Below are 27457 nucleotides of genomic sequence, written 5' to 3'. Positions count from 1 at the left end.
CATTGAACATAGAGTCTGACAAACGGCAAACAATCAAAAGCTGTTAGTTCCTTTCCTTTCCTACATTTTTTTTTTTTTTGGCAAAAAAATTCCACTTCTAAAAGTAGTGGTAACTTTTTGAACTTAAATGTCATAGTGCCATCTTGTGACCACATAGAACTATTACATTATCTGTATTGGATTGGTTAGTTCTCATATAGTTTGACCACCTCTCGAAACCTGTATTTAAGATCTCATCTTTAGTGTGTTAAAGAAAAGTGTTGCAATGCAGGAAATGAAGACTATAACTGAGTATTGTTCTGTTGAGTTTGGAGACCCTTCCCTTGCAGGATACCACTTCCTGTCAGAGCTAGGGTTTAAGGGAAAAGGAGAAGGAAGCATTTCTCCCATAGCCTAGTCTAAGATGGGTAGATGATGGCAGAATGAGTGTAGAAGCAACAGTGTTAAGTCATCACATAAATTCAGTTAGCATTACAGATCTTAGGAAGAACTCGGTATTTTGTCTTGTTGGGAGGTTTGTTCTTGAAAGAACTCTTCACTGTAGCTTTGACCTTGAGTATAATCTGTAATACATTTTCTCAGTATGTAACATCAAATATCACCAAAATATCCCTTAGAATGGCAGATAGTTACTCTCCATCCCCCACCGTAGCCAACCCACCTTCTGAATAAATGACTGAATGACTATCACAATCCAACAAAGTCTTCTCCTGGTGCGTGGGATCATCTTTTACCCACCACTCACTTACCCCCGCATCTACATCACTTTTAGTAACTCTGAAATAAGTCAAAACAAACGGTGACCCATGCCATCTATTCTATGCCATTAAATCAAGGCAACACTCTTCAGTTTATTAAATGTGAATTTTATTGTGGTTTGGTTAATGTAAGGCAGTGTGGTGAAGGCACTGCAGAAATTACAAAGACTGGAAAACATGATAGGAAATGAGAGTGCTAAAAAAGTTACAAAATATTTTTAAATGAATGCTTGCTAATCTACACTAATTACTACAACTATGTTTCTTTTCATCATTGTAGAAGCGTTGAAATATTGTTGGGATGCAGGGTAAAGGAGTTAAGGAAAGACTTCATGGAGGAGGTGGCATTTATGCTGGGCCTTGAAATAGGGGTAGAATGTTGATAGATGAGATGGAGGGAAGAACGTTTCAGCACAACTGACTCAAGAAAATTCTGCAAAGAACTGAGCAAACTAGAGGGCAAGCAAACACTCTCAGGGAGTGGAGTTTATCAACTGAGAGAAAAGCCTCAAGGGCCTAGACTGAGACCCAAAATCTCAAGCTCCCAGATGAGGTCTTTACTACAACCAATATAAGGAGGCAAAGGACAATAAGCTTGCTTTTAAACCTAGCAGCAGCAGGAGATTTCACATTACAGTCAGGGGCTGCAGACTGGCTGAACTCTTCCTATATGGATTCTTTCATCCTTTCAGGCTGTGTGATATTTATTTGTCCTTGCTCTTGCCAACTGACTGCCTGAACGGTAGCTCTTGCGCGCCCAGTTGCGCGTGTGTGAGTGTAAGTGTGTGTGGATAGGTGTGGGACAACAACTCTTTTCCATTACAGCTTTTTCCACTTTTCCCCCTCGTGGCACTCAGCTGGTTTCCAGATGAGCTAGAGTTCAAGCCCTTCTTACTGTCTAGGCCTCATTGAACCCCGGCTCTTCATTAAGCACCTAGGAAGCTTCCTCAACATGAAGGTAAAACTGTGGGGGGTGACTTGGGTTAGGGGAGGAGTACACTTTACGGAGGTGGTGATGTAGTGATGTTGGTGGTGGTGATGCTGGGTGGTGGTGATGGAGGTGGAGGTGGAAGTAAAGGCTGGGAGCTTATAAGCAGGTTCTGGCTGTTAGGCAAAATGCTGCTCAAAGAATTGTAGTGTTTACCCAGGAGAAGGATGTCAGGCTAGACCAGCTTGGCCTTGATCAACCCTCCTCCTTTCTCAACATGCCCTGTGAGGGAGAAAACTGGGCAACTGAATGCAGTAAAGACATTGTTATAGTATCCAAGTTGTTGTGGCCCTGCTTGAAATTCACTCCCAGAAACCCTAGAGATCTTTTCTGGGCAAATATTAATATGACCCCCAGATAGGACTGTCACCAACCCCTGTCCAGCTGCTGGAGGTATATAGGTTATGTAGCAGATGCTACGTGAATTGGGAGGTATAGGGAACTTAACAGAAGAAAAGAAAAAATAATTATTGCGATGTTTTTTCTTTCAAAAGGTTATGAATCTTAGAGGAGATCAGGCATCTGACAGAAAATCAAAGGATGGAAAGCCCTGTCAGAATCATATGAAACTGGTGGTGATTTAGAGCTCAGTGAGATCATCACTGGAAATGATCTTGAAGCTGATGTGGCCTTGCTTGGCTTTGGCAGTTGGACCTCCCTTCTTACGTAGGTACAGAGATTTTAGATCACGGCAGTCGCTGGGGTCAGCATCCAGAGTAACTTGCCCCAAGAACTGATCACAGAATTTCCGGCTGTTCCAGACCTGAAGAGAGTCCAGAAAGTGAAAAGGAGAAAACTGTAAGATCTTACTGTTCATTGGCATATAAGTTTAAGACTTGGGAACGTCTGTTATAAAACCAAAATATCCGTTCTCTGGCTAAAGATAAGACACCTCAGTGAATATAGGTTAGAAAGCCAGTGGCAAAGTTTAATCTCTATCTTGACTTATGAGATAGTTATATAAAGGCAGTGGTCAGAAATCTTGTCAGAAAAAAAGAGTCAAATGGTAGTAATTCATCCTGAACTAGAAGGATGAGGAACATCCAAACAGACATGTATGGCCCCCCTTGTAATTTGCAAGCATGTAGGTTTCTTCCAACAACTATGTGAACATAGAAGAGAAGATTGAGAATGGAGATTAATAGTCAAGTCAGTATCTATATCTTCTGGAATATGTCTTTGAGTGAAAAGCAAATAAAAAAATACAGGATTTTTAACCTGTTCCCTGTATGTAAGGCACTTGAAAAAGTCTGCTGTCTGATATTGTATGGTACTCCCTGTTCACATTCTTACCTGCACAATAATAGGAATGTCAGTGGTCCTTCTGTAGAAAATGGCCTGGGTGTCAAAAATGGCATGAACAGTATTCTTTTGGACAGGGGAACGAACTTCCTCCTTTCCACACTTAATCACCAAGTAGGGGTTTACAGCTGAAACAAAGTAATATTAGTTTAGAACACAGTGATTAAAATTCCCTTTTTATGCAGGCACATAATAGACTATTACAGTCTATTTCAGGGTTTTTACCATATCATCTCAGTATTGAATGGCACTGGACTCAACAATTTTGTTCCTGTATCCCTTTTCTTTTCTACACTTCATATAGAAATATTACAAAGGAATATTGTGTAGTCTTTGTCAATGAAATTCACATACAACCTGACTTTTTCAGATTGAAAATGCATTTCAAAAGGTGATTTGTGGCAGAATTTGCAAATAAATGTGAAATAAATGAAACAGAACTTTACTTTGACAAATACCCTTGTAGTTCTTACTTTCATTGGCATACTTCTTCTCCAAGCCCTCAGCACTGTGGACAGTGATCTGGGTGACTACTTTTGGGTAACCACGAGCCAGGTTCCAGCAGGACATTTTGGGCATATCCAGAGTCAATTCCCTAGAACATACAAAAAGAGGAGTGACTTTAATGATGAGAAAGGCCTGCAAAAGCAGACATTGTTACTGAAAAAAAGACATAAAATGCTGAGTGACAAAGCCTATTACTACTCAAATATTACTTATATTTTATGCATATGATTTCTTTTCTCCTTGATTTAAAAACCAACAGATAAATCTCAGAATTGGAAGGGCTGGGGCAAAAAAGTAACTTCAGTGACCCAGGACTTAGAACATATATTAGGAGCACAGAGAAGTACCACCTGCTTTTAAGAGAAGAGTCAGCCAAAGAATATATGATAAAAATATCAGTGTGAAATATCTATAACCTGTTCCCTCCTCTCAGAGGCCTAAAGCTCAGACCATCACTGGGTAATTTTTCATGAGCCCACTTTGGAAAATTTAATATCCCTGTAATTTAAGTGGAGTTTAACTTGAATAAGTTGTCTTTGAATTTCTGCTTAAGGAAGAAGAGATCTAGATGTTCAAAACTTGAGGCAAAGCGGAGAACAAGAGCTTTAGGAGTGCCAAGGAAACGAAACCTGAGCTGGACAGGCACTTCAGAGAAGATTCTCAGGAGAAACTCGCTGGTTCGACCATGCTGAAACATGGTTGGAACAAGCACATAGTTGCCTTTCTTCAGGTACTTGCTCAGAAACACTGTGCGTGTGTCAATATAGGTCGAAGTCCCAGCACGCTCTTGGATGTAGAGGTGGTGGAGGCGGAACTTACGGTTCATCTCCACCTGGAAATGAAATAGAATTAAATACTCTGTTATACTCCAGCCATGCATTTGTTTTGTCTTGGAAGATCCCACATTATCTTTATATTCATTTTCCCAAGTCATTTCTGAAATTTTTGGTCCCAAGCCATCGTAATTTTTACATCACTTTCCTTTGTTGTCTAGGTATGAAATGCCTATTTATACCTTGAAGAGCTCAAAACCAATGATATAATTGTCAGGTCTTCCCATGCGCCGATAAGTACGCAGATCCTTCTGCTGCAGTGACATGATGACCTTGTGACCATCCTCAGGCACAGAAAAGATGTACTAGAGAAAAGAGGCCAGCGAAAAGAACTTAGTTAGAATTTACATCCCAAGAGAGAAAACTACATTATGTACCATCGATTTGGGCTCTTTTCTAAGTGTTTCTGTTGACCATACCAAGCGGTAGATAATTCATTGGCTTTCCAAGTATAGCTCATAATACTTGTTTCTCCCTATCACACTTGTTTCTCCTTATCGCATTATCGTCAGTGTGTGTTGAAAACAGCTTCCTCAAGATTAAATATGTTTATTCGCTTAAATATATTTATTTAAAGCTTTGTTTTAATAATTACTTGTTAGGTCCTTGTTTCTTTTATTTTATTATCATTCCTTTGTTTTAAAAATTTGTACACAATAAATCCCAGAATTCATAAATAGAAACATTCTCATTTAAATTAATCAGGCATAGTAGCATTCTCCTGGTCTAAACTTTTGTTCCCATTCTAGATATGTGGCTTGTGAAGAGACTGAATCTGCTATCTTTGCAACCACCACTTTAGAGAAGCTGCAAGCCAGTATCAGAAAGTCTCTACACATCATCAGGGTGCCAGTGGAAAGTAAAACTAAATTACATCAGATTCTCTGTCTGCCCCTATTATTTCCCCCCATCCTTCCTTTTTAATAAGGGATAGAAACATATGCCAGTCTATAGAGTCTCAAGGCCTCCAAATATCAATCCTGTACAGAAATTTCATAGCAAATCCATAAGAACTATTTACCTAGATTTGCATATGTGCATGATACGTGAAGTATTTCCAGAGTGGTAAATGTGAGTGAGGCAAGGAAGTAATATGAACTTTCTTTTCTTCAGAGACAATTAAGATATGAAAGGGATAGAAGAAAAGCATGAGAGAAATATCCATCTACCACCCAAAGTAATCTTTCAAATGTCTGGCAAGTGAGATCCATAGAAAACAATTACATCCATAAGAGATATTAATACACTTAGAATTTTTGTTTTTTGTTGGGATTCTCATCAGAACACTTGGAAGTAAAGTCATCAAGACTATTATAGGTGAAGAGTTTGGATATTTGAAGATTTTCTTTAGGATGTGCTTGGGTGTGACCCACAATGTGTCACCTAGAAGGAATACCAAGGACATGGTTAGAATGAAGTCATTAACAAGGGTGTGCATCAAATAATGGGGGACATGATCTGATTCTAGAATACATTTGATAGGAATCAGAAGAACAGTTTAATTGAGAAAAAGAAAACATAAGGTAAGAGTGTACCCAAACTAATAGTTGGGCAATTGAGAGAAATGGAGCATACTGAGAAAGCATACTGGGAGTAGATACTCTCTTCAATGTAGGGCCATCACAAAGATACCAGGCAGTGTCAACATGTCATGTCAAGCAATGTGGCCTCTAGAGAGGCAACCACTGAGAGATTACTGACATATTATACTACGGCCTAAGTGCATCTCTTCAAAGTGTCACAGTCAGCCATGCTTTACAAGTATCTGAGCCATCCATAAATATCTAAGTTAATGACTATTATGAAGTTTGTGCAAGGGGAAAAATTGATATAAAAGATTTTTATTTGTTTTTTGGACTACAACCAGAGTAATGCACAGGGCTTACTCCTGACTCTGCATTCAGGATCACTCCTGGTGATACTTGGGGGACCATATGTGATGCCCCAGGGATTTATCCTAGGCTGGCCATTTCTAAGGCAAATGCATTACCCACTGTATCAGCACTCTGACCCCAAAAGCAAAGAATTTATGACAGGATGATACTCAGGTTTCTACTACATTGGTCATTTGTAAGCAAATAAATAGAACTGATCAAACCTGGGGATTCTGCAGGAAAGTATCACGGTTGTTATAGCAACCTCCAGAACGGTTCATCAGAGGATCATCATCCACAGTCCAGCATCCCACCACTGACTCCAGTTCCTTGCGTCCAAAAATAGGGTTGTTCACATTGCGGCAAACATTCAGTTCATGAAAGTTGCGGCAAAAATCCTCCAGACTCATCCTGAATGAAAGGAGTACAGGAAATAAATGAAGATGGTACTCAATAGCTACCCCTGTAACACCATGTAGAAGTCCCAATTCCTTCAGCACAGGAAATATTTTCTCACCAAAACTCTCCATCATCAGACATAACAAGCCCCAGATTCTTGCGATCTGTTGCAGTCAGTTGCTGCCACTCTTCAGAACTAAAGGAAAATAAAGAACAAAGAGACAAAGTATGATATTTGCCATTGACCATACATAGTAAGCAGCTGCTAAAGGAATATAATGCATGAAAAATGAGCCTACTTTATCTCACCTCTGGCTTTATCACAGACCCATGACTGATAAGAGCCCCAAAATGTCACTGAATGTCAGCTCACTGGAAGTTTGGAAGGAATGGTTTGAAAGAAGGATAAGACTTATGGGATGTACAAATCAAAGTGGACTGTGACTCACATTTCACTCCAAGGACCACTCCATTCTTGTCTTCCCAAGGGGTTTCTCAGGCGAACCATATATAGCTTCTCAGTGCTGAAGACTTCCACAAGTCTTTCTCCAAGGCGGATCTTGCGAATATCAGTCATGGTGTAGGTATGGCCCTTCAGAAGTCCCCAATCAGTTTCTACCTCTTGTTCCTCCTGATTGGGAAACTGATAGTAAATAATTAAATTGGTTTAAGCATACAAGAATTGGGAGAGCCAAGGATTGTCTCATACTCTCCCTCAATTGATTTATTTTAGTTTGGCTGAAATAAATTTTTCACTTGAGGGTGGAAAATTGGTCCTAACTTCTAATTAACACAAAATAAGAAAGGGAAAGAAATAAGGTATATAATATAACAATTCACTCAAACAATGCAGATGAATTCTAGTAATGCATGAAGATAAGAAAATTAAAATATGATGGCTTTGCTTTTTTCCTTGAGAAAATACCTATTACATCAATTATCAAGCATAGAGATAGGAGGGATAGAAAACTTGGCCTTTTACTTCATCTCAGACATTGGCAATGACTCCATTACTATGACTGGCATAAAAAAATAAGAAGTTAAAATTCTTCTGTCTCTGTGCCAAGGTTCAATGTGTTTTATTCACTTTCTGAGTTACAAAATGACATTTCATAGAACTCTGGTGCTATACTTTGCTAAATTTTGAAGTGAGCAGAAGCATAATTGTTTTATGTGAATACAAACCTCAATGGAACAACAGATCAGTCCTCCTTTGGTAAATGTTTTGTACAGTTCTCCAAACAATGTGTACTTCTCCTCAACAAGCTCAGTGTATCTTCCTTTCTGCATGTCAATTGTTTCGGCCAAGGTACCAGTGAAGTCCACAATAATATCAGTGGTGGTCAAACCATCAAGGGCCTCATAACAGCCCAGAAGCCTAAGGGCAAATATGCAAGGTTATTTTTGTAAAATTATTTTTCCAGGTCAAGGTTATCCTGTGCCTAAGATTTAGGATAGTTTCTTCACAGTCAGCTGGCTTTTTCCTTAATATGATAGTTTGAAATTACAATCAGAGATTTCTAGATTTAGCCCATGTTAATTGAGGAAAGTTCACATAGAAAATTCATATATATACATATATATAAACAGTGGACAAGAAGAAAATTTGAGATCATAATACTGTAATAGTTTGTATATTAGCAGTCTGACTAGGAACAGGTAGATGTTTAATGGAAGCCACAAGAGCTATTTCTCTCTTCTAGAATTCGACTAAGATAGAACCCAATTTAAATAGTGGAGAGATAATGAACTCCAAAGGACAAAGTGGCCTCCCTTTTCTCATGCATCCAAACAGTAACTTGTCAGTCTTCTTCCTTACTTTGCATAAGCTTTTTCCAACAGAGCGTTCCAAAATTCATTCATGGAGGTGGAGAAGGAGAAAACCAGATCTCCATTGATGGTGGGCAGTAAATCATCAATTACCACCTCAGTCCATTCTCCAAAATGCCAGAAACGGAAACGAAATATCCCAGCATATTTATCTAGTTTTCGAGGGTCCCATTCCTGTTCCTTGTGATTGGGAATTGTCTGGAAATATAAGAACAACCCATCAACTGTTATTCGCCATACCACATCTAAATACTGAGATTACACTAAACTTCTGGTAAATTCATGTCACAACAGGCAGCATACCAAATACACCTGGTTTGTGTCTAGGTTGGAAAGTCCTGGGTAGAGCATTTTCCCCACACCTGCTTTCCTAGTTCAGCTGTGCTGAAGGTGCTATTACTAACCTGTCCTGAATCCACACAGGGTACAAGGGGAAGCCAGTTACAGTTTATTTCCCACAGGTAATGTATAAACTGGATCATAAAGCCCTGTCTGTATAAAAATGTTTATGGTTGCATTTTTAAAAGGAAAACAATTAAAATACAAGCTCCCCAGCCATAATTTAAATTTTAAATGGCCTATCCTAAGGATATAGATTCTATTTAAATATATATATATATAAGCACCAAAAATAAATTTAAGAAATCTTCCTTTTATTTATTTACTTTTTGATTGTAGGGCAACCAAATGTTCAAGAATTGCTCCTGGCTCCATACTCAGGAATTATTTGTGACAATGCTCAACCGGGAGAAATTCATGCAAGGCATTAACCTCTGTACTATCTCTCTGGGTCCAGAAATTCCTCTTTTATATAACAATTACATATTATTCTTCTAAAGTTAGCTTTTCAGAAGAAAATGCTCTTTATCCCAAATGAACAATTCATTGATTTGAACTACACCTAAATGCCAAGGAATTTCGATTAACTTAATTTACTAAAACATTCTCAAGTATCTATTTCTTTCTCACCTTTCCTATTCTTTGTTAGTGATTTCCTGATCCCCTTTTGGCTTTACACATCAGTAAACACATAGAATGCAAATATACTGAGATACTTAGTGAATACGCTGTAAGTGTCGAAGAAGTTAACTCATATGTGTGACAAAACAAATAGAGGAAATGTGAATTTTAGGATGTCGATAACTATATGAATGTATAATTCTTCCAACTATTCTGTAATTGAGAAAATTTGCATGATTAAGGGAGTGAAGTCACCTAGTCACCTTCTGCTAATAAACAATCTAACTTATAAACTGACGTTTTCTAAAGACCTTAAGCAAGATAAAATTATAAACTGAGTAAAGTCTCTCTCATAAGAAGAGGAAATACCTTTGTCCAGTGAGACTCCTGAACAGCCAAACAGGAAAATGCAGAAACCATTGGCTTGTGCCCCAGTCTCCCTTGAATCAGTTGGTGGTTGCTGATGTTGCCCACAATAAGACGGGGGTCATCACAGATATCCTGTGGATAAAATAATCAGTTATAAGCATCTAGGAAAAGTTTCCCAACAACCATTGTAAGCTGAGTCAGGCAGGACAGACTTCATAGACAGGACGGAGTTGGAAGATGACTAAGACTTCTATAGGTGGGATAATGGAAAGTTTGGGACTGGTAAGAGAAAATACAATCCAGTAGTAGTCTACTTTAGTTATTTTATTTCTAGAATAAAAATCATGTGAGAAAGTGGGAGACAAATGTAAAGAGGAATTTCTAGGAAACAGGATGAGATGTGCTGATCTTAATACAGCTGTCACTGAGGTTTGGCAGAGCTTTCACCATAGCAGTAAATTTTGTTGATGGTGGTTTTTGTTCGGGGGCCACACCCAGTGCTCAAGACTTACACCTGGGTCTGTGTTCAGGCATTACTACTGATGGATCTAGGCAACTAAACCTGAAATGACTACAAATTATCTAGAAATATTCAGAGGTACTATATCAAACCACTGCAAGTGACATAAGTACAAGGCAAACATCTAGGTTTTCCAGAGGAGATCTAGAGGTGGGCACTAAATTAAACTCCTATCTTTTTGTCAGAATGTGATTAAGTTCTGATATTTTTGTGCAGGATAAGGTTTGCTGAAACACCCATACTTGAAAGGATGCCTTAAGAAACAAGGCTTGAAGAAGATGCGTATTAACATTTCTCGTTTCTAGAAAAAGGAGTTAGGGGACCTTATTTATGAAAACTTTCCTAACATAAAGCAACAGTAACAACAGTCTATGACAACCAGATTTTACACATCTTTGGATGTATATGGAAGGCAGCTGCATTAATAGTGGAGCCTTTTAATACTCTCCACACAAGAGATATTCTGAGAGTATCTGTAGATCAAGGGCAGTATTTGTATGTAGTGTATTTATGTATCTTTCCCCCAATCTATACCTAATGTTACTCCCTCTGTGAGTTTGAGAATAAGACACAAATACTACCACAGCACAGTGTGATGAAAGAGCAGTAGAGGCATTTTCTTTATTGTCAGGCATTAAACCCTGTGTCTCATTCATGCAAAGCATGTGCTCTTTTCTGAGCCACACTTTTGCTCTCCTTTCAAAGGTTAAAGGGTTCCTGGAGAAAGGATCCCTAAAGTTCCTGTTGGTAAACAAAATGGATTCTGAAACAGTGGCAATGTGAATGGAAGACTATTTGAAAGATCAGAGTTAGCAATTGGAAAATAAAGGGATCTAGAGGCATAACATGAAATGCACAAACAACATAGCTGCATACATGAGACTATATAATCGAATGCATGATTATGTTACCCTGAGTATCAGAATGTGCACAGTTCAAAGACAGGAAATACCAATGAAGTCTTGAGTAGGCTGAGAAAGCTGGAAGGAAGATGCAGTTTGGCTAGAACCTTAACTTTTTGCTTACCCAGCAAAAAATAAATCAGGCTCAAAGGAAAAGAAAATATAGACATATATCCTTTGAAAAATTATTCAATAGAGAGAGCTATATTTTACTGGTTCTCAAACCTCTTTTTTAATGGAGATAATTCTTCCTGATGAATGGTCTGCTCGATGGAAAGAAACATTCCACATATTCTTTAAAAGCCAAAATAACTCTGGAAATAAATAGGCAGTCTGGGCAAGGACAATTCCAAATTGAAGATTAATTGGGTATTCTACTACTGCCAAAATGAGAGGGTCAGGTGGGTTGACAGTTTTTTATTTTGTGGCAATTTTTAAAGATGCATGCATGGCATCCTATGACTATTTTCTGTCTGAGAAGAAAGTTTCTATTTTATTAAATATTTTTATGAGTTGAGAGTGGCTTAATTTTTCATTATGGAACATAAAGTAGGTGTGTTGAGAGAATTAGAATTTGATTGTCTTTCTCTTCTCAATGCTTATCTTTCCTAAAATGAAATTAAACACATTTTTCCTATCTGTATCAGATTTTATAATTTTTGGATCAAGATGTAAAGTTATGACAATGATTTATTAGTTCATTGAATAGTTTCTGGGCATGTAAAACAGTAAAGTGAACATTTATAGATACATGAAAAGTGTGGTTTTAAATTATTCAGGAAAGTGATAATCTTATGTATTAGTGTCTGGGCTATATTATAACGCATATAATTTTCATTGTGCCTTAATTTTACACCATGGATTTAGGATCAGCTAATACTTTTTTGGCATGTGATCTTGTCAACTTACTTTCAAGACATAAAAGAAAATAAATGGGCAAAAGTGATATATAAGCTGCACTCTAGTTGAAGCACTAGGAATTCTGTAGATCTAAGCTGAATGAACGTGGTATATACATTTAATTATAATTATTTTAGAGAGAGGAAACTGTATGTGCATAACCATTTTGCAAAACTCATTTTCCATTTTTTCTTATAAGCTGACCTGTGCCCCAGTTTTTCTTCATCACTTTTCATACAGGATGGATGCTATTTAAAATCGCTTTTAAGGGGCTGGAGCAATAGCACAGCAGGTAGGGCATTTGCCTTGCACGCAGCCGGCCCAGGTTTGATTCCCAGCATCCCGTCTGGTTTCCTGAGCTCTGCCAGGGGTAATTCCTGAGTGCAGAGCCAGGAGTAACCCTGTGCATTGCCGGGTGTGACCCAAAAAGCAAAACTAAAATAAAATAAATTCGGTTTTAAAACATGGAAAATTAGTAGTACATAGTTTTTTTCAGAGTTGAAAGATGATTTAGTCAATCCCTTCGTTATGTGAATGAGCAAACAGATTCCAAGAATGGCAGCAACTTGACATTCAAATTATCGAGCTAGTTAATAGGTTATTTGAGTTACAGTTACTTCAGAACTATATACAATTAAGAAAAGGACTCTCAAGATTTTAGATGGTCTTTTTGCCTTTAGGTTTACCAATCACATTATATAAAGGTTGATACTATGCAGTTCTCCAGACACAGAGATGCAACTGCCTCTCTTTGTCATTTATCCAGCATAACATGCCTGCTTACTTGACACTTACTTAAAAGTGCTCCTTTCTTTTAAAAGGCTCATGTAAATCAAACCACAGCTTTTGTTTCAAAGTTAAATACTGCCTACAGGTTTTAATTTCTCCAATTCAATTTATGTAGGAATCAATCTCTTAAGCATGTCAGCACCATAGTGCAAAAGATGTGATAAAATCTTTATCAAATCACACCTTATGTTGCTTTAAGTAGTGAAATACTAGGGAGGCAGAAATAGTAAAAGTTAATGAGCCCATACAAACCTAAGACCAAAGGGATTTTTAGGTGATACATTTGAAAACAATGAAGTGGCTGTAAGTTGATTGCACCCCCGCCCCCATTTTAGAGAACTGTCTTACTGTAAGGGCTAAAAAGTTAGGCTTGAAATTTTTTCTGTAACTCAAAGCTGAGGTGCATACTGCAGATGGGACATTTCAACTTGAGTTCTGATGAAGTCAGGAGTGGAGTTTGGGGAGAGGTCACTGTTCACATATTCACATATTTGAGTGGCTTTGGGAGAGAGGGGAGATGCTGATCCCCTAATGACTCCCAGCTGTGTTGGCACAGTTGATGTGATCCTTGAACTGGGCTGCTTGTCAAGGCAAAGTAATTTCTTAGGGAGAAACCACACAAAAGAAGAAAATTGAGCAGCACGAGTAAATCCAGGAATGGTCCCCAAACAATCCTATTCCTAAACCAAACACAACTTCATGTAAAGTAACTTCTTTAAAAATATGTTCTCCTAGCTGAGCATTGAGGGACCCTCTTACTGTCCTCACCTTTCCTCCCTCTCCAAAGATAACTAATTGGGAAAGTAAGCATACAAATAAAAGGCATATAAGCACAAGTTCTGCACGTATCACTGTATCTGGTTCCATTTGCATCTACCACAGCTAAATCTATAGCAATTTTTCTCACACAGAAGAGATTTTCTTGCAATAGACTTAGAGGTCCAGAATAAATGTCAGCCAGTGCAGTAAAATAAGCCATTGCCTAGGAAATCATCAGCTAGAAACGTGGAGGCACTTTTAAAACTACTACATGAAATCTAGCAGTCTTGGACGGATAGGGTTCTGAACAACTACAAATAAAGGGTATTAGAACCAGAATACTAAGTATTCTAGAAGTGCGCATTAGAATCTGAGAGGAACAGAAGTCAAATAGATTTATATTATTCTAAGAAAATTAAACTATCTCCAGGCAGAGACTTATATATGAATCTAAGGTCAAATGCTGAACCAGGCACTCTAGGAGTTAACATTATCGAGTGTGGAGTTTTCCTTCTGCATGAACATCTTGTCTTCAGCAAAATATTCACTTACTTCCTAAACCCCACAAGGAATTTGCAATATAGAGCATGTTAGTAAAAATCTTTAGTTTATAGATTGCTGCAACCTAAAGTCATTTAGGTTGACCTTGCGACCACTCACCACTTTCGGACTAGTGAAATCTTGGGCTGGAGTGATAGCACAGCGGGTAGGGCATTTGCTTTGCATGTGGCCAACCTGGCCGATCAGAGTTCAATTCCTCCGCCCCTCTCGGAGAGCCCGGCAAGCTACTGGGAGTATCTTGCCCACACAGCAAAGCCTGGCAAGCTACTTTTGATGTATTCAATATGCCAAACACAGTAACAACAAAGTCTCTCACAACGGAGACGTTACTGGGTTCACTCGAGCAAGTTGATGAACAATGGGAAGACAGTGCTACAGTTCTAGTAAAAATCTTAAGAACAATTTGTAATTTAAAGTTCAATTTGCTAAACAGTGATCTTATTTGAAGCATTCTTATTGTTCCTGAGAACTTCCAAGTGCAAATTCCAAATAGATTTACTGGGAATAATTTATCCATGCAACGGGATACTATTCATCACCAGAATGGAACAAAGTGATGCATGCTTTTTCCTGGATGACCTGTAAAAATGTTATACTAAGAAAAAGAAATCACTTAACATTGTGATATCATTTTAACTGAAATGTTGAGAATAGTAAATCTAGACCAAAAGCAAAAGTTCATTTGTGACTTGTGGGAGGAGAAATCAACTCACTGCAAATGCACACAAGAAATATTATTGGGATAACATAACTATGCTAAACGTGGCTTGTGATGACTTTGCAGTAACTCGGCAAATTTCCTAAAAATCAGTTGCCTATGTATTCTGCTTCTAACATCTTCTCTCATCAACAATTTCCTACCACTTCTACCACCTTAGACTTAATGCAGAACCTTCCTCCTACCCAACACAATGAAATGCTCTCAGAGGAAGGTATTCCCTAGAATAAGACCTGGGAAAGGAGTATGGGAGTGGAGGTTAAATTCAAAACTTCACCTGGATAAAAAAAAAACCTTCACTTGAAAAAGTGACATATCTTCTGCAGGGGCCCTTGCTTCCTTTACAACTGGCTGTGAAAATCCCCATGAGGGCTTGCTTACTTACTCTATTCTAGTTGTGGATTAGATGTGTCTGGTTCTAAGATACTATTGTAACTGTGAATGAGTCACTCTGGAAAAAAGCCAGAGAAGTAAGTGGAGAAAGTGACTCAGGGTTGCTGCAGAAGACATTTTCTATAGGAATTTGGCAGCCAGATTTCAGTCTAAAGCTCTTGTTTGTCTGAGGAACTCAATGTAACCCAGCTCCTAGAATTTATTAGTAGTGTATATGTTGAAGCCTCCTGAATAACAGGAGTATGTGTCTCATGCGATATACCTGTGTACCCAAGAAAGAAGCTGAAGCCATTGGATTGTGAAGAAATTAAGATTTTTCTGTTGATGTATGAAGAGATGAAATATATAAAACAACTTCAAACCACTGTAAAATACCTGCTTATACAAAGTAAATCCATAAAACATATTAAGAAAATGGGGAATGGGTAGAAGGGGGACTTGGCCCTGCCCTATGATGGTAAGGGCTGAGTTACTTGGTTTGATTAGTATTTATAGGCCTGTAAGCTTACAAATTTATGGCAGAAACTTTTAAGCATTGAGTCAGAGACAGAAATTACAGGTTAACCATCTTTCCTCCATTTTAGAGCCTTCAGAAAATAGCCATGTTAAGTATGAGCCTATGTGGTCTGCCAAGGGACAAGATGCCTGAAAGCTTCCCTGAAAACCAGGGTCTCAACTTTGCCAATGAGGTTGGTAAGGCCAAGTACTCATCTGGTATCACTGAGCCAATTCAGAGAGGCCCCAGGCTCTCGGCTTTCCTGATGGGAGGCCAGAAAACTTTGACGTGAATCTTGACCACAGGGGCTTGGCCTTCACTGTGGCTGGAATGGAACCCACAACTTTCTGAGGAGACTCAGATGGTGGTCCAGAACCTTGTTCTTTCCCCAAGCCCCCCACAAGTGGCCCACTTTCCAAGTATTCTGATCCAAAAATGATCTCCACTACTTAAAAAACCTATGTGATTTACTCACTGTATGCCTGCAAATAACATTTCTTACATTGTCATTAATTTATTATTTAACTATCTGATAGCTCAGAAAGAGAGCCTCACCCCAGGTTGCGTCTGCAACTTGGACAGGTGGGGGCATACAATGGTTACTCGGTACATGATTCTCAAGTGCTCTCCTTTCAGACTAAATTAAAACTAAGTTCATTATATACTCTCAAAAATAACTGTGGCGGGGCTGGAGTGACAGCACAGTCGGTAGGGTGTTTACCGTATACAAGGCTGACCCGGGTTTGATCCCCAGCATCCCATATCATCCCCCGCACACCACCAGAGGTAATTCCTGAGTGCATGAGCCAGGAGTAACCCCTGTGCAATGCCAGGTGTGACCCAAATATTTAAAAAAAAATAACTGTGGAAGAACTAATGGATGCATAGTCTCATCAGTGAAAAAAAGAATGTGATTACTTACTGGAGGGAAGGCATCTATTTTAGCAAAAGAGACAAACTTTTATCTCCTAGAAATGGCAGCATGGTAAAATGTAAACCTATATGGGTTAACTATTACCCGGATTTAAATTCCACCTTGTTAGCATTTGATTTGGATATATTCTTACCTTATCTCGAGATCCAGTTTTCTCATCAATAAAATGGAAATTATACCAACCTGCCTTTATTTTATAAGAAAGAAAATTACAGCAAAGTGCATTTTAAGATAAACTTACCATTTTTATCACAAATGAGAATGAAGTGAAATATACACAAGTATATATGTGTATATATACTTATAGATCTATATATACATACACACATAAATAAAAAATAAATAGAAAAAACTCTAAACTCAGTGTCTATAGTGAGCATGTCACACATGTAAATGCATTTTCCCTATTCATCCCATATTTCTGACATTCCCTCACCCTGGAAACGGGTATTACTTGCCTCCGAAAGGTTATTACATAACATGGGGCTGACACCCAAGAACAGTAGATATAAGGTCCAGGAGGAGTGCCCCATGGTTGGAAGCCTGCCTCATGAGAGGAAGGGAAAAGACAGATAGAATAGAGAAGGGATCACTAAGAAAATGATGGCCGGAGGAATTGGTATGTATGTATGCCAAAAGTAGATAATGGACCAAACATGATGACCTCTAAGTGTCTGTATTGCAAACCATAATGCCCAAAACTAGAGAGAGAGTATGAGAAATATTGTTTGCCATGGAGAAAGGGGGAGAGGGGGTATACTGGGGAAATTGGTGGTGGGCAATGTGCACTGGTGGAGAGATGGGTGTTTGATATTGTGTGATTGTAACCCAAACATGAAAGCTTGTAACTTTCTCAAGATGATTCAATAAAATTAAAAAAGAAGGGTTATTATCATGGTTATTCTTTTTGTTTCCTTCCTTGGTAATCCATTTAAAATTCAATCTACAGAATTTGAAAGAAGCAGGTTAAGGATAAAGAAACGAGCCATGACAGAGAAGGAAGATGTGACTAAAGATCAATCTAGGCAGGAATCTCTGTTGGTGTGGTTCGTATCTAGGGAATAGATTCAGGTTGGCTTGCGATTTTACCACAAATTAGATCTCTTTCCACCCATTCAGAACCTCACCACATCAATAATTTATTCTCTTCTGCATCTTTAAACTCTTCTTTACACTTTACTACTTAGCCAATTTACTCTTTACCCTATAAATAGACTTCTTTAAGTTTGTTATTGACAAAAAGACACCCTCAGAAGTCTTCCTCAATTTTCTGCCCTCTTTTTAAAAAACTACTTATTCCCTACTTTATTTATCCAATTTCTTTTATATTTAAACAGTAGAGAAAAGTGAGATCCTTCTTATTACCTTATCTTTGTAAGAAGGAATTCCAAGCAACATTTCTCTATTTTATCCATGTATTTCTGAAATTATAGTGATACCTGCTCATGTTTACAAGATTTTTTCAGGACAATAATGTACAACGATATCAACAAATGGAAGCTCTTCATTATAGAGAGAACTTCTACAAGTTACATATTGTCAATGACTATCATGCTCTATGGGAAAAAACACTGAGATATGTCTTTTGAATTACATAGGAAGCCAACATCTTTAAGCAATTGATGTATCTTTGCAGCTTCTGGAAAACTATGTAAGCTGAAGTTGATGTTAGGACATGTATGTTCGATACTCTATCATGAACAACTTTGTAAATCATGGTGCCTCAATAGAGATTTTAAGAAGAAAAAAAAACTCCATATAGGAATTGAGACTTTGGAAATGGCAAGTAAAAAAGTTATATCCTGCTCACTGAAAAAAGGTGAGTTTAAGTTGCAGATTTGGGTGGTTCTGTAATAGTATAAATAAGTGTACATCATTCATTAGGATAAAAAAATCTTCAGGTGGGGGCTAGAAAGTTAGGACAGCAAGAAATGGCTCATGCTTTCCATGCAGTCGATCTGGGTTCAACCCCTGACTGTCTATATGATCAGCTTAGTCAGCCAGAGTGCTCCCTGAGCACAGAGCCAGGAGTAAGTTCTGACAGTGCCAGGAGTAGGTCAAAACAAACAAAAAAGGAAAATCTTTAGGATATTGTGAAGGTCCAAAAATGTTCAGTTTATGACAGTGCTCTGTGATCTATCTACCTGGTCACCCATTTTCAGGAGTCCAGGATGAATATTCTTCAATATAGTTATGTTCTGTAGTTATAGCAAAGTTGGTATTTATTTTCTAAACTCCATAATCCTATTATTTATTTTTTAAAAATTTTTATTAGTGAGACAACATGAGGTACAGTTGTAGACTTAGAAATTTTTGTGCTTGGGTTTCAATTATACGATGATCAATGCACTGAGTTCCCTCATATGGAACCATTGAATAGGGTGTTGAGGCTTGGTTTAGAAACACAATATTAGTTGTTCCAGAAACAACCATAATACGTGACACCCATAATTCTGCTTGGATCCCACTTTTCTAGCTGTGGGATGATGCAGGTGATGGTATCCAAAGAACAGAAAAAAAATTGCTTCACCAAACACAAAATTCGTTTTTCCTTGTAGAGTTCATTTCATTTATACTTACCATAATAAGGAGTGTTTTCCTGCTCACTTGACTAGTCTGAAAGTATCTTGACGTTACTCAGAAAAATCAGTAAAAAGACAAGAGTATAGTTTTTTTGAGCTATCTTATTTATTCAAATGAAAATCCATAGGAAGACCAGTATGGTACATTGGTATTGGTTCTGCTCTGTTTAAATTACTTAATCTAACACAATGTGACTAAAATTCAAGACTTCTTAAGCAAGATTCAGAAACATGAGAAACTTTCTATTTTGAAGTTGTCTCTTATATTGGTCTGTACAGAGTAGTCTATGTTGTGAGAAAAGTTAAACCACAGTTATGATAAAAGACAGTAAGAAGGACACAGAGAAAAATGAAAGTTACCTGAGGTCGTTTCCACACCACCTTCCCAGGAAGCAATCTGTTGTAGAAAAGTGAATCATTCTCAGGCAGAAATGTTGGGTCACAGAAAAGTCTGCCATCTTTGATGCATTCCTGCTTCAGTTCCTGGTATTTTTGGTTTTTGAAGAGCTTCAGAGGAGGACCCATAGTGTTGAACTATGTCTAGAATGAGAAAATTGCTGTCATTGGAGAAAAAAATCTCAAGTCTTTTAGAGATTACTTGAGATTACGCAGATGGTAATCACCCTAGTGACTTATTCCCAGAATTTTGCATTTAAGAGTGGCTTTAAAGGAAAAGTCACCATTTTCAGAGAAACTAGGACCCTGGCTCTGCAATGAACTAATTTGGAGCTATAGATAAAACATCTAAACCATTCCAAGGTCTCAAGTTTTCCATCTGTCAAATGGGGTAATGTGGAACCATAACCTTATCTTATAAGAAAAATACACAGAAATGCTAAGATTACTAGTTTCATGTGAATCATGATGACTTAAAGGGAAATTCTTCATTTTATACAAGAAGGGAGGATCTCATGGTAAAGAATAATTCCAAATTTTAAAAAAGTGAGAAAAATAGTTTTACTATGTTCAGAATAAGTTAGAGCTATGCTTAAGGGAGGAGCAAAGCCTCTCATTTCTAATAAGCTCTTTTGCACAATTTCTTCTCTTTATCATTTAAAGAGTTCTGCATTTTTATTACTACCCAGAAAAGCCAATGCAAGAAAGAGAGCTCAGCAACAGAAGGGAAGATAGAAAGATGGTGTGTCTTTCTTCTTCAAAGTCTAATGTGCAATCATTTGCCTGTGATAAAACACAGATTCCAAAATTCAATTATACTCATTTGATGGACTGTAGATTCACTGTTACTTTCTTTTAAAAAGTCCTCATGTGGCTAAAAGGAGAATTAATATAGTGATTCTTCAGGCAGTGTCTATAGGAATAACCCTCATATAAATGTCCTTAAGAACTATATTTATTAGTGTAATTTGAAAAGCAAATTTGATTTTAAATAACTTAGGGGCATAATAAGTTTTCATAGCATTTGCTTGACTCACAAAGATATACTTATAATGATGTCAATAATCATCTCATAACACTCATTATTAAATGAGAAGAGATTTTTGAAAACGACACAATGACAACTATTTAACATATGTTTGGGAGACATCTGTGCCTTATATGCTATGATTATATGAAGGTCAAAACAAAACAAAAACAAATAAAGTAAGAATATTAACTGGAAAATGGATGATAGCAAAATAAAAGCTACAACAATATTTTAAAGAATATCTATTTAGGAAATAAAACTTAAAATCCAGTTAATGAATAGACAGTTATTATTTTATTATTTTGTCAAAAAATATTAGCCAGACTTCTCTATCATTTCTGCTCATGTTTTTTCAGTGTTACATTGTAATGCTTTATGTACTAGTAAAAAAAACTCTGCATTAGAAGACCAAAAAAATTTATATCCTTGGGCCCAGAGTGAGAGTACAGGATAAGTTCCTTGCTTGATTTTATGCAGCTGATATTGATTTTATTCCCAATATCACATTTGGTCCCTCCACTCCAGCCAGGAATGACCTCTGAGCACAGAGCCAGAAGTAAGCCCTGAACATAGCTAGGTTCAATCCCATTTCCCCCATTCAACACACACAAATTTATATGAAATATTATTTACAACTTATATTATAGGTAAATAAAATTATTATTTCTCTGAATACAAAGAATAAAATATGAAAATAACCACAGCTGTTCCATAGCATTATTTATTGAAGATTATTTTTTAAATTGAAGGACTCTGTAAGATACCAAAATCTGCTAGTGTCCATATTTAAGTCAGTTCATGAGTTTTAAATGTTCTAGTGTATTTAGTTGTATTTGAAGGCATGGGTATCATCAGTAACAATTTTTCATTAAGCAGCATCAGAGACAATCTGAATGCTTGCCCAGGCTCCTTTGTGGAGCCTGTTAAAAGTGAACCTCAATTTTCATGCATGTTCAAACTTAAAACAAACACTACTGTGCCTCTAAAATTTTTCTGGAAGATTGCATGGATTGTCAGATGGCAGGGAATATAAATGGCAGACACTCTGTGACTATTAGAACATTTAGTTATCCGGAATCTCCTGCTGAACATTTGGATAAAGGAAGGAGTATCCCCTATGCTTGAGAAGTCTCTAAGCTTATCAGACTCCTTTGCTACTCAGTCATATGAAGAGACATGTAGACACTTTCAAAGGGAATCCCTGTTATATACCAAGGGCCTGTGTACAGAAATTAGCAAAATTATTCAAAAAGAAAATCAGGATTGATCTTTTTATTTTCTTTTTGGGTCACACCCAGAAATGCTTAGGGGTTACTCCTGGCTTTGCACTCAGGAATTATTCCTGACGGTGCTCCGCGGACCATATGGGATGCTGGGAATCAAACCCAGGTCGGCCACGTGCAAGGCAAATGCCCTACCTGCCGTTCTATTGCTCCAGCCCCAGGATTGCTCTTTAAATGTCAGTGTGACCCCAATAGACACTTTCAGAGGTAGAATGTTTAGATGATGTGGACAGATCAAGTCTTTTGGGTGAGCGCAGCTGTACTTTGGGGACACACAGTAACTAAATAGGCTATCAGCCTGGACTTTGACAGACATTCTCTAATTAAAGTATAATTAAAGCCCCAAATCCTATCAGACTTGCAGAGTAGTTTCTGACTAGGTAATGGAAGAACCACTACATTTACTTTGAAGTTTTATTTAATCTTTATTTTTCTCATCAGAAGAATCAGGTTTTCTATCCTGCTTTTATATGCTGTATATCTACCTAAAATGGTTAGTATGAAAGTATTTTAAAAAAGTAGAAATGACTCCACAAATACAACACATGAATTGTAATCTTCTTTGTTGTACCATATGGAGCTGGGTATAAAGCTATTGAAAGATTTGTTGAGTGAATAAATATTTTCTGTAAAATTAATGTTTTTATGGAAATTTATTATTTGAAATATAAATTTCCTGTTTCTGTTATATTTGTGAAATATAAACTTCCTGTTCTCTTATCCTGGTTCTTGGTATCAGTAGATATTATCTGTGCTCCTCGTTTTATATTTTCAGAAACAAATATAAAAGAGAAAGGGACAATTAGAAACTGATAGAGTCAAGTCAAATTCAGACTTGCTTAATGCTAGATTCAGTGTGCAAATTTCTATGACATCACACTGCTTCTTTTGGTCACCACTTTTCAAAGATTTTTTTTTAGTTCATATGAGGAAAACTCTCCAAAGCAAACATGATACCTAACTTGGAGGCATTCTGCCTAGAATTTTCTGCCATGGTGGATATAGAAAGGGTTTTTTATTTTCATGGTTTGATGATCACGAGGGATCAGTACCCCAAGGATTTATTATTTTACAATCATAAAACTTCTGGAAACCAGAATTTTTAAAGTTGGGTCTGTTATAAACAGCAGAGCATAGCAAAATGGAAAATGAAATACTCTTTGGTTATCTTATTACACCCAACAGTGAAGAGAAGAGAGCCTTTAAAGTAAAGACCACATACAAGGAAAGTTGGTAAACAGCATCAAAGCTAGGGCTTTGAAAATCAAGCAAAGAGAGTCCAGCTAACAAAGGGAATGTGCACGTTAGAAAAGTGGGACCTGGTTTCTAGAGGTTAGTGTCATGGTGCGGGGGAGGTGGTGGTGGTGGTTAGGGGGTTGGGTAGCGCAGAATGTGGGATTTTGCACTGAGGTATAAATCTAAATAACTACTATTTGAATTGGGATCCCAACCAAGAAATAGAGTATGAAGAAGTTTGCATGGGCCGAAGCAAGTGGAAAGGGTCGATCCAGAGTCTGGAAAGCTGCAAATTGCCAGGGAGAGCTGAAGTAGCCTGCCACAGTTGGGCGAGGGAATTTTTGCTATTGACTAGACTGGAAAATGTAGGGATATGGGTCAAAATTCCTACGAATAAAAATCACCTGCTTCATGAGCTGAAGCTGCTTCATGGTCAGCGCTGAAGCAGACACCAGAACTTTCTCTAAAATGTGAAATTTGCCTTAGATCACTAAAGAGAGTTGTAGTCTCTTAAGGGAAAATGACTCTGAAGCTTCAAACTGCTTTTGCTTGAGGTGAGTGGGAGGATACAGAGGGCATTTAAGAGAGGGAGGGAAGAGAAAAAAAAAAGGACTCTGAAGATGTCCCTGGCAGTTTCTCATTATCCCCAGTTTTCACAGTTGTACTGTACTAAGTGTAAACTCCTATAAAAGAACAATTGGAAGGGTTCAGAAAAAACTGAAAAAAGAACAATTAAATCTACCCAGAACGAAGTAATAATGTTTTAGTTGGCCTTCCTTATCCTCACACCATGGGGTAGTTTGGTGAGAAAAAATAATGGGCTTGAAGAGGAAGAAGTAATAAAAATCGAATATCCACATGTTATAGTCAGAGTCATGGTTCACATATATGGACACACATTGAGCAAAAGACATATAACTACTTAGATAAAATAATTGTGAAGATATGCATGGGGTAGAGAAGGATCATAATATTCCACTACTTTAGTCTTATTTAGGGGGCATCTAACCATAAAGTAGACTCAATTCAAATAAATTTAAAGGGGAAAATGGACATGATTTCCTATAAGTCTGCTGTGAAGTGCTATATCAGAGAACAAAAAAAGTCAGAATTATGAAAAGAACATAGTTACTCAAGAGATTCAAAATCAAGTTCCAAGTATCACCATTTCATGTATATAACATTTCTGTCCCTTACTTTTCCTGAAGCACGTTGGAAATATGATGTTTACACCATCTACTTAAGGGACTACTATGGGGAATCTAAAGAACATATTTTTACTGTTGAGGATAAGACCAACATAGATCAGTGGTATTAAGAGCATTCTTTTACTTTATTTTTACCTAATGTAGATCCCCTTTTCTGTCCTTAGTAGAAATGGAGGCGTTTGAGCACATGCTTTAAATAAGACCTTGCCATGAAAAAGAATAATATATAAAATAGTCCCTTTGCTATTTTCTTTACCTCCTCTATTTTCACTTTTTTGCTTACTCCTCTACAAATTTCCACCCCCCACCCACCTTGGCTCAATAAGCTCATTCTGTAAATCTAATTTTAAAGACTTGAGAGAATCTAATTCCACGTTCATACAGTGTAACACTCTCAGAAATTACTTATTACAATTCTTTACTTCTACAGGAATGTGGCACTAAAACCTGAACTGCCTCTTTTCACCAGTTTAGAAAAGGGTGGCGGTGGGGGGAGGAGCATGCAGAAGCCAAAGCACAAGACACTGCCTTTGAAAATTTTCATTTTCTACTTTTTTTTACAAGAATGTACTTGGTATTACTATATTGCAAACTGCCAAAAGGTGAGATGATTTCAAATTAAGACCAATAAAACAAAACAAATATTATTTGGGGAGGGGGAGTCACAAAGGGGCTTTTCTTGCATTTAATTTAGGAAAGGAAAACCCTGAAGAATATGGAAAGCCTGATTTTTAACCTGTTTCCGACTACGCACATGTGTTTAGACCTTTCCCTAGCCTGCTAATTACTCTAAGAATAAAGACTGCCATTCAAATTCAAGGTATTAACACACATGCACATGCATGTGCATGGGAAAACACATGTTCGCAAACTGCTGAAGGAATGATTTAATTAGCAGCTTCTTAAAAATTTGTCTTCAGACTATAAAATTTCCTATTCACAACAAAAATTAACAAAAATCAGCTAAATTTCAGGACAATATCAATAATCAATCAAAACAAAACTGGGATGCTTTAACCTGAAGCTAGATATAACTGTCAGGATCGAAGAATTCGGTTAAGTTTTCTATTTACCTTGCAAGAAACTTATCAGAACTAATAGTTTCAGTTGAAGTGTTAATATTTTTCCTACCCATTCCCTGGTCTCCACAGACCCAGCCTGTTATGGTTGAATAACCTAGTTAAGTCCCTAGAAAGGGAGTAACGGTGAAATAGAAGTGCATGCATGTGTGTGTGTGTGTGTGTGTGTGAGAGAGAGAGAGAGAGAGAGAGAAGAGAGAGAGAGAGAAGGAGAGAGAGAAAGAAAGATTCCCGACTGCAACTTAAAGTTTTAAGCTTAAACAAGAATCACAGAAGAATGAGATCAGGCTGGTCAGGGGCTGACAATGAAATAACCAAGATCAACCTGTCACCAGGAAGACCGTGGTTGTTCAGAAAGGACAGCCTTTGCTGACACTCCATTTTGTACAACAATGTATAGACCGTGCTTCTCACTTTCAGGGCTTAAAGCCTCAAAATATTACTTTAAGATTTTGTCTGTGTGTCAATAATTTGTCCACAGCTATAGGTAAACAGAAACTCTGACAGTCTAAGTTCACTCTGCCATACACACCTTTGCAAATTTGTCTTCCTATACCAAGTAGTTTGGGCAATAGGAGAAAAAAACCTTTAATCAACTATCACCAGAAAACTCAATGCTAGAGATGCACTATTACACTGACACATTTTCCCCTCCAAAATTAGAAACTCCACGAAGTGTGAATTATCTAAACTACTATTAGGCATATTCATTTGTTCCAGACAAACCTTAAAATCCTTAATATAGAGTTTGACTAAGTGTATCTTGAAGTTTAGATTTTTCCCTTTGTTAGATTCTAAGTTAGTCTACAAATAAAATTTTAGTAAAAAGTTTGAAAATGTCTTTTCCACTCACCTGAGTTATCCCAGGAGTCTTGCTGCTGCTGCCGCTGCTACTGCTGCCGCTGCTGCTGCTGTTGGCCAGGTAACCCCTACAGAGTCTGGTCAGTCTGTGCAGCTGAACAAAGATTCTGGCTTTCTTAACCTGAAAACTATTTGGGCTGTACCAAGCTCTGCTCACAGGGGGAGGTGCCTCGCAGAAACTTCAGGAGGCTTTGCCCCTCCCAGCAGTCAGAAACTAATCCTGAGTCATGAGGAAAATCTGGAAGGCACCCCTGCCAGATGTGCAAACGGGATGCCCACTCCAGATCCACCCTCCAGCAAGTTGGAAAACCCAGGAAGCCACATTTGAAAGCTCCTTCTGTTCCAAGGAGAAATAGGACTTTCAAAGAGGGGTCTGAGAGATTTCTAACATTTCCGTCCCCAGGGCAAATAAAGCAGATATGAACATTACTTGAGAGAGGACATAGAGAGAAAATCTGAAGTGTTGGCAGTTTACGAGGCTTAGCTGTAGACATGGCCTGCTACATGGATCTGTGATAATGACATGAACTTCAGCAGACAGCTAGGAGTCAAAGAAGAGCTGAAGGACACAAGGAAGAAAGATTGCTTTGGAAAGCAACAGGTTATATTTGGCCAAGTGTAGAGACAACGGAGCATTAGAATGAGGTGTACAGAATTTTATTTCATGGCATAAGCCTCCACCCCCTTTCCTGTTTTTTTTCCCCAAATGCAGCTGTGGATATTTTTGCCAGGCAGAAGTAGGTGAATAGCACAGCAAAGAACTCAAATAACTGTATTTGTTCTGCAAGAGCAGTTGAGAGGCTTCAGCAGAGTATTCAAACCCTAGTAAAATATTAGGCTGCATCCTTGTCAAAGGTCTAGTTCCATGGGACAGTCAATTCAATTGCAGAGGCACAATTACCAAGTTTTTGTTTTTATTTTACAAACCACGAAAGTTACTCAGTTTCCAGTTCTCCCAACCTATGTGGTGTTAACTATTAGACCAGAAAC

General features: G+C 37.7%; 1 protein-coding gene across 1 annotated transcript; it reads right to left on the bottom strand.

Moving 5' to 3' along the window:
* Positions 1 to 870: 870 nt before the first annotated feature.
* CAPN6 (calpain 6) lies at positions 871 to 26558 on the bottom strand. The gene is made up of 13 exons (XM_056125771.1): positions 26460 to 26558; positions 19735 to 19914; positions 9821 to 9952; positions 8481 to 8689; positions 7847 to 8039; positions 7111 to 7304; positions 6780 to 6857; positions 6487 to 6673; positions 4571 to 4693; positions 4185 to 4387; positions 3522 to 3643; positions 3040 to 3176; positions 871 to 2509 (listed from the first exon to the last, which is right to left on the bottom strand). Exons 2-13 carry the CDS (start codon positions 19897 to 19899, stop codon positions 2327 to 2329), a joined length of 1926 nt encoding a protein of 641 aa, XP_055981746.1. The 5' UTR covers positions 19900 to 19914; positions 26460 to 26558; the 3' UTR covers positions 871 to 2326.
* Positions 26559 to 27457: the final 899 nt, after the last annotated feature.

The sequence above is a fragment of the Sorex fumeus genome, unplaced genomic scaffold (genome assembly GCF_029834395.1).
Source record: "Sorex fumeus unplaced genomic scaffold, SorFum_2.1 ptg000058l, whole genome shotgun sequence".
Lineage (NCBI taxonomy): Eukaryota > Metazoa > Chordata > Mammalia > Eulipotyphla > Soricidae > Sorex > Sorex fumeus.
This window is presented reverse-complemented; position numbering and strand designations above follow the sequence as displayed.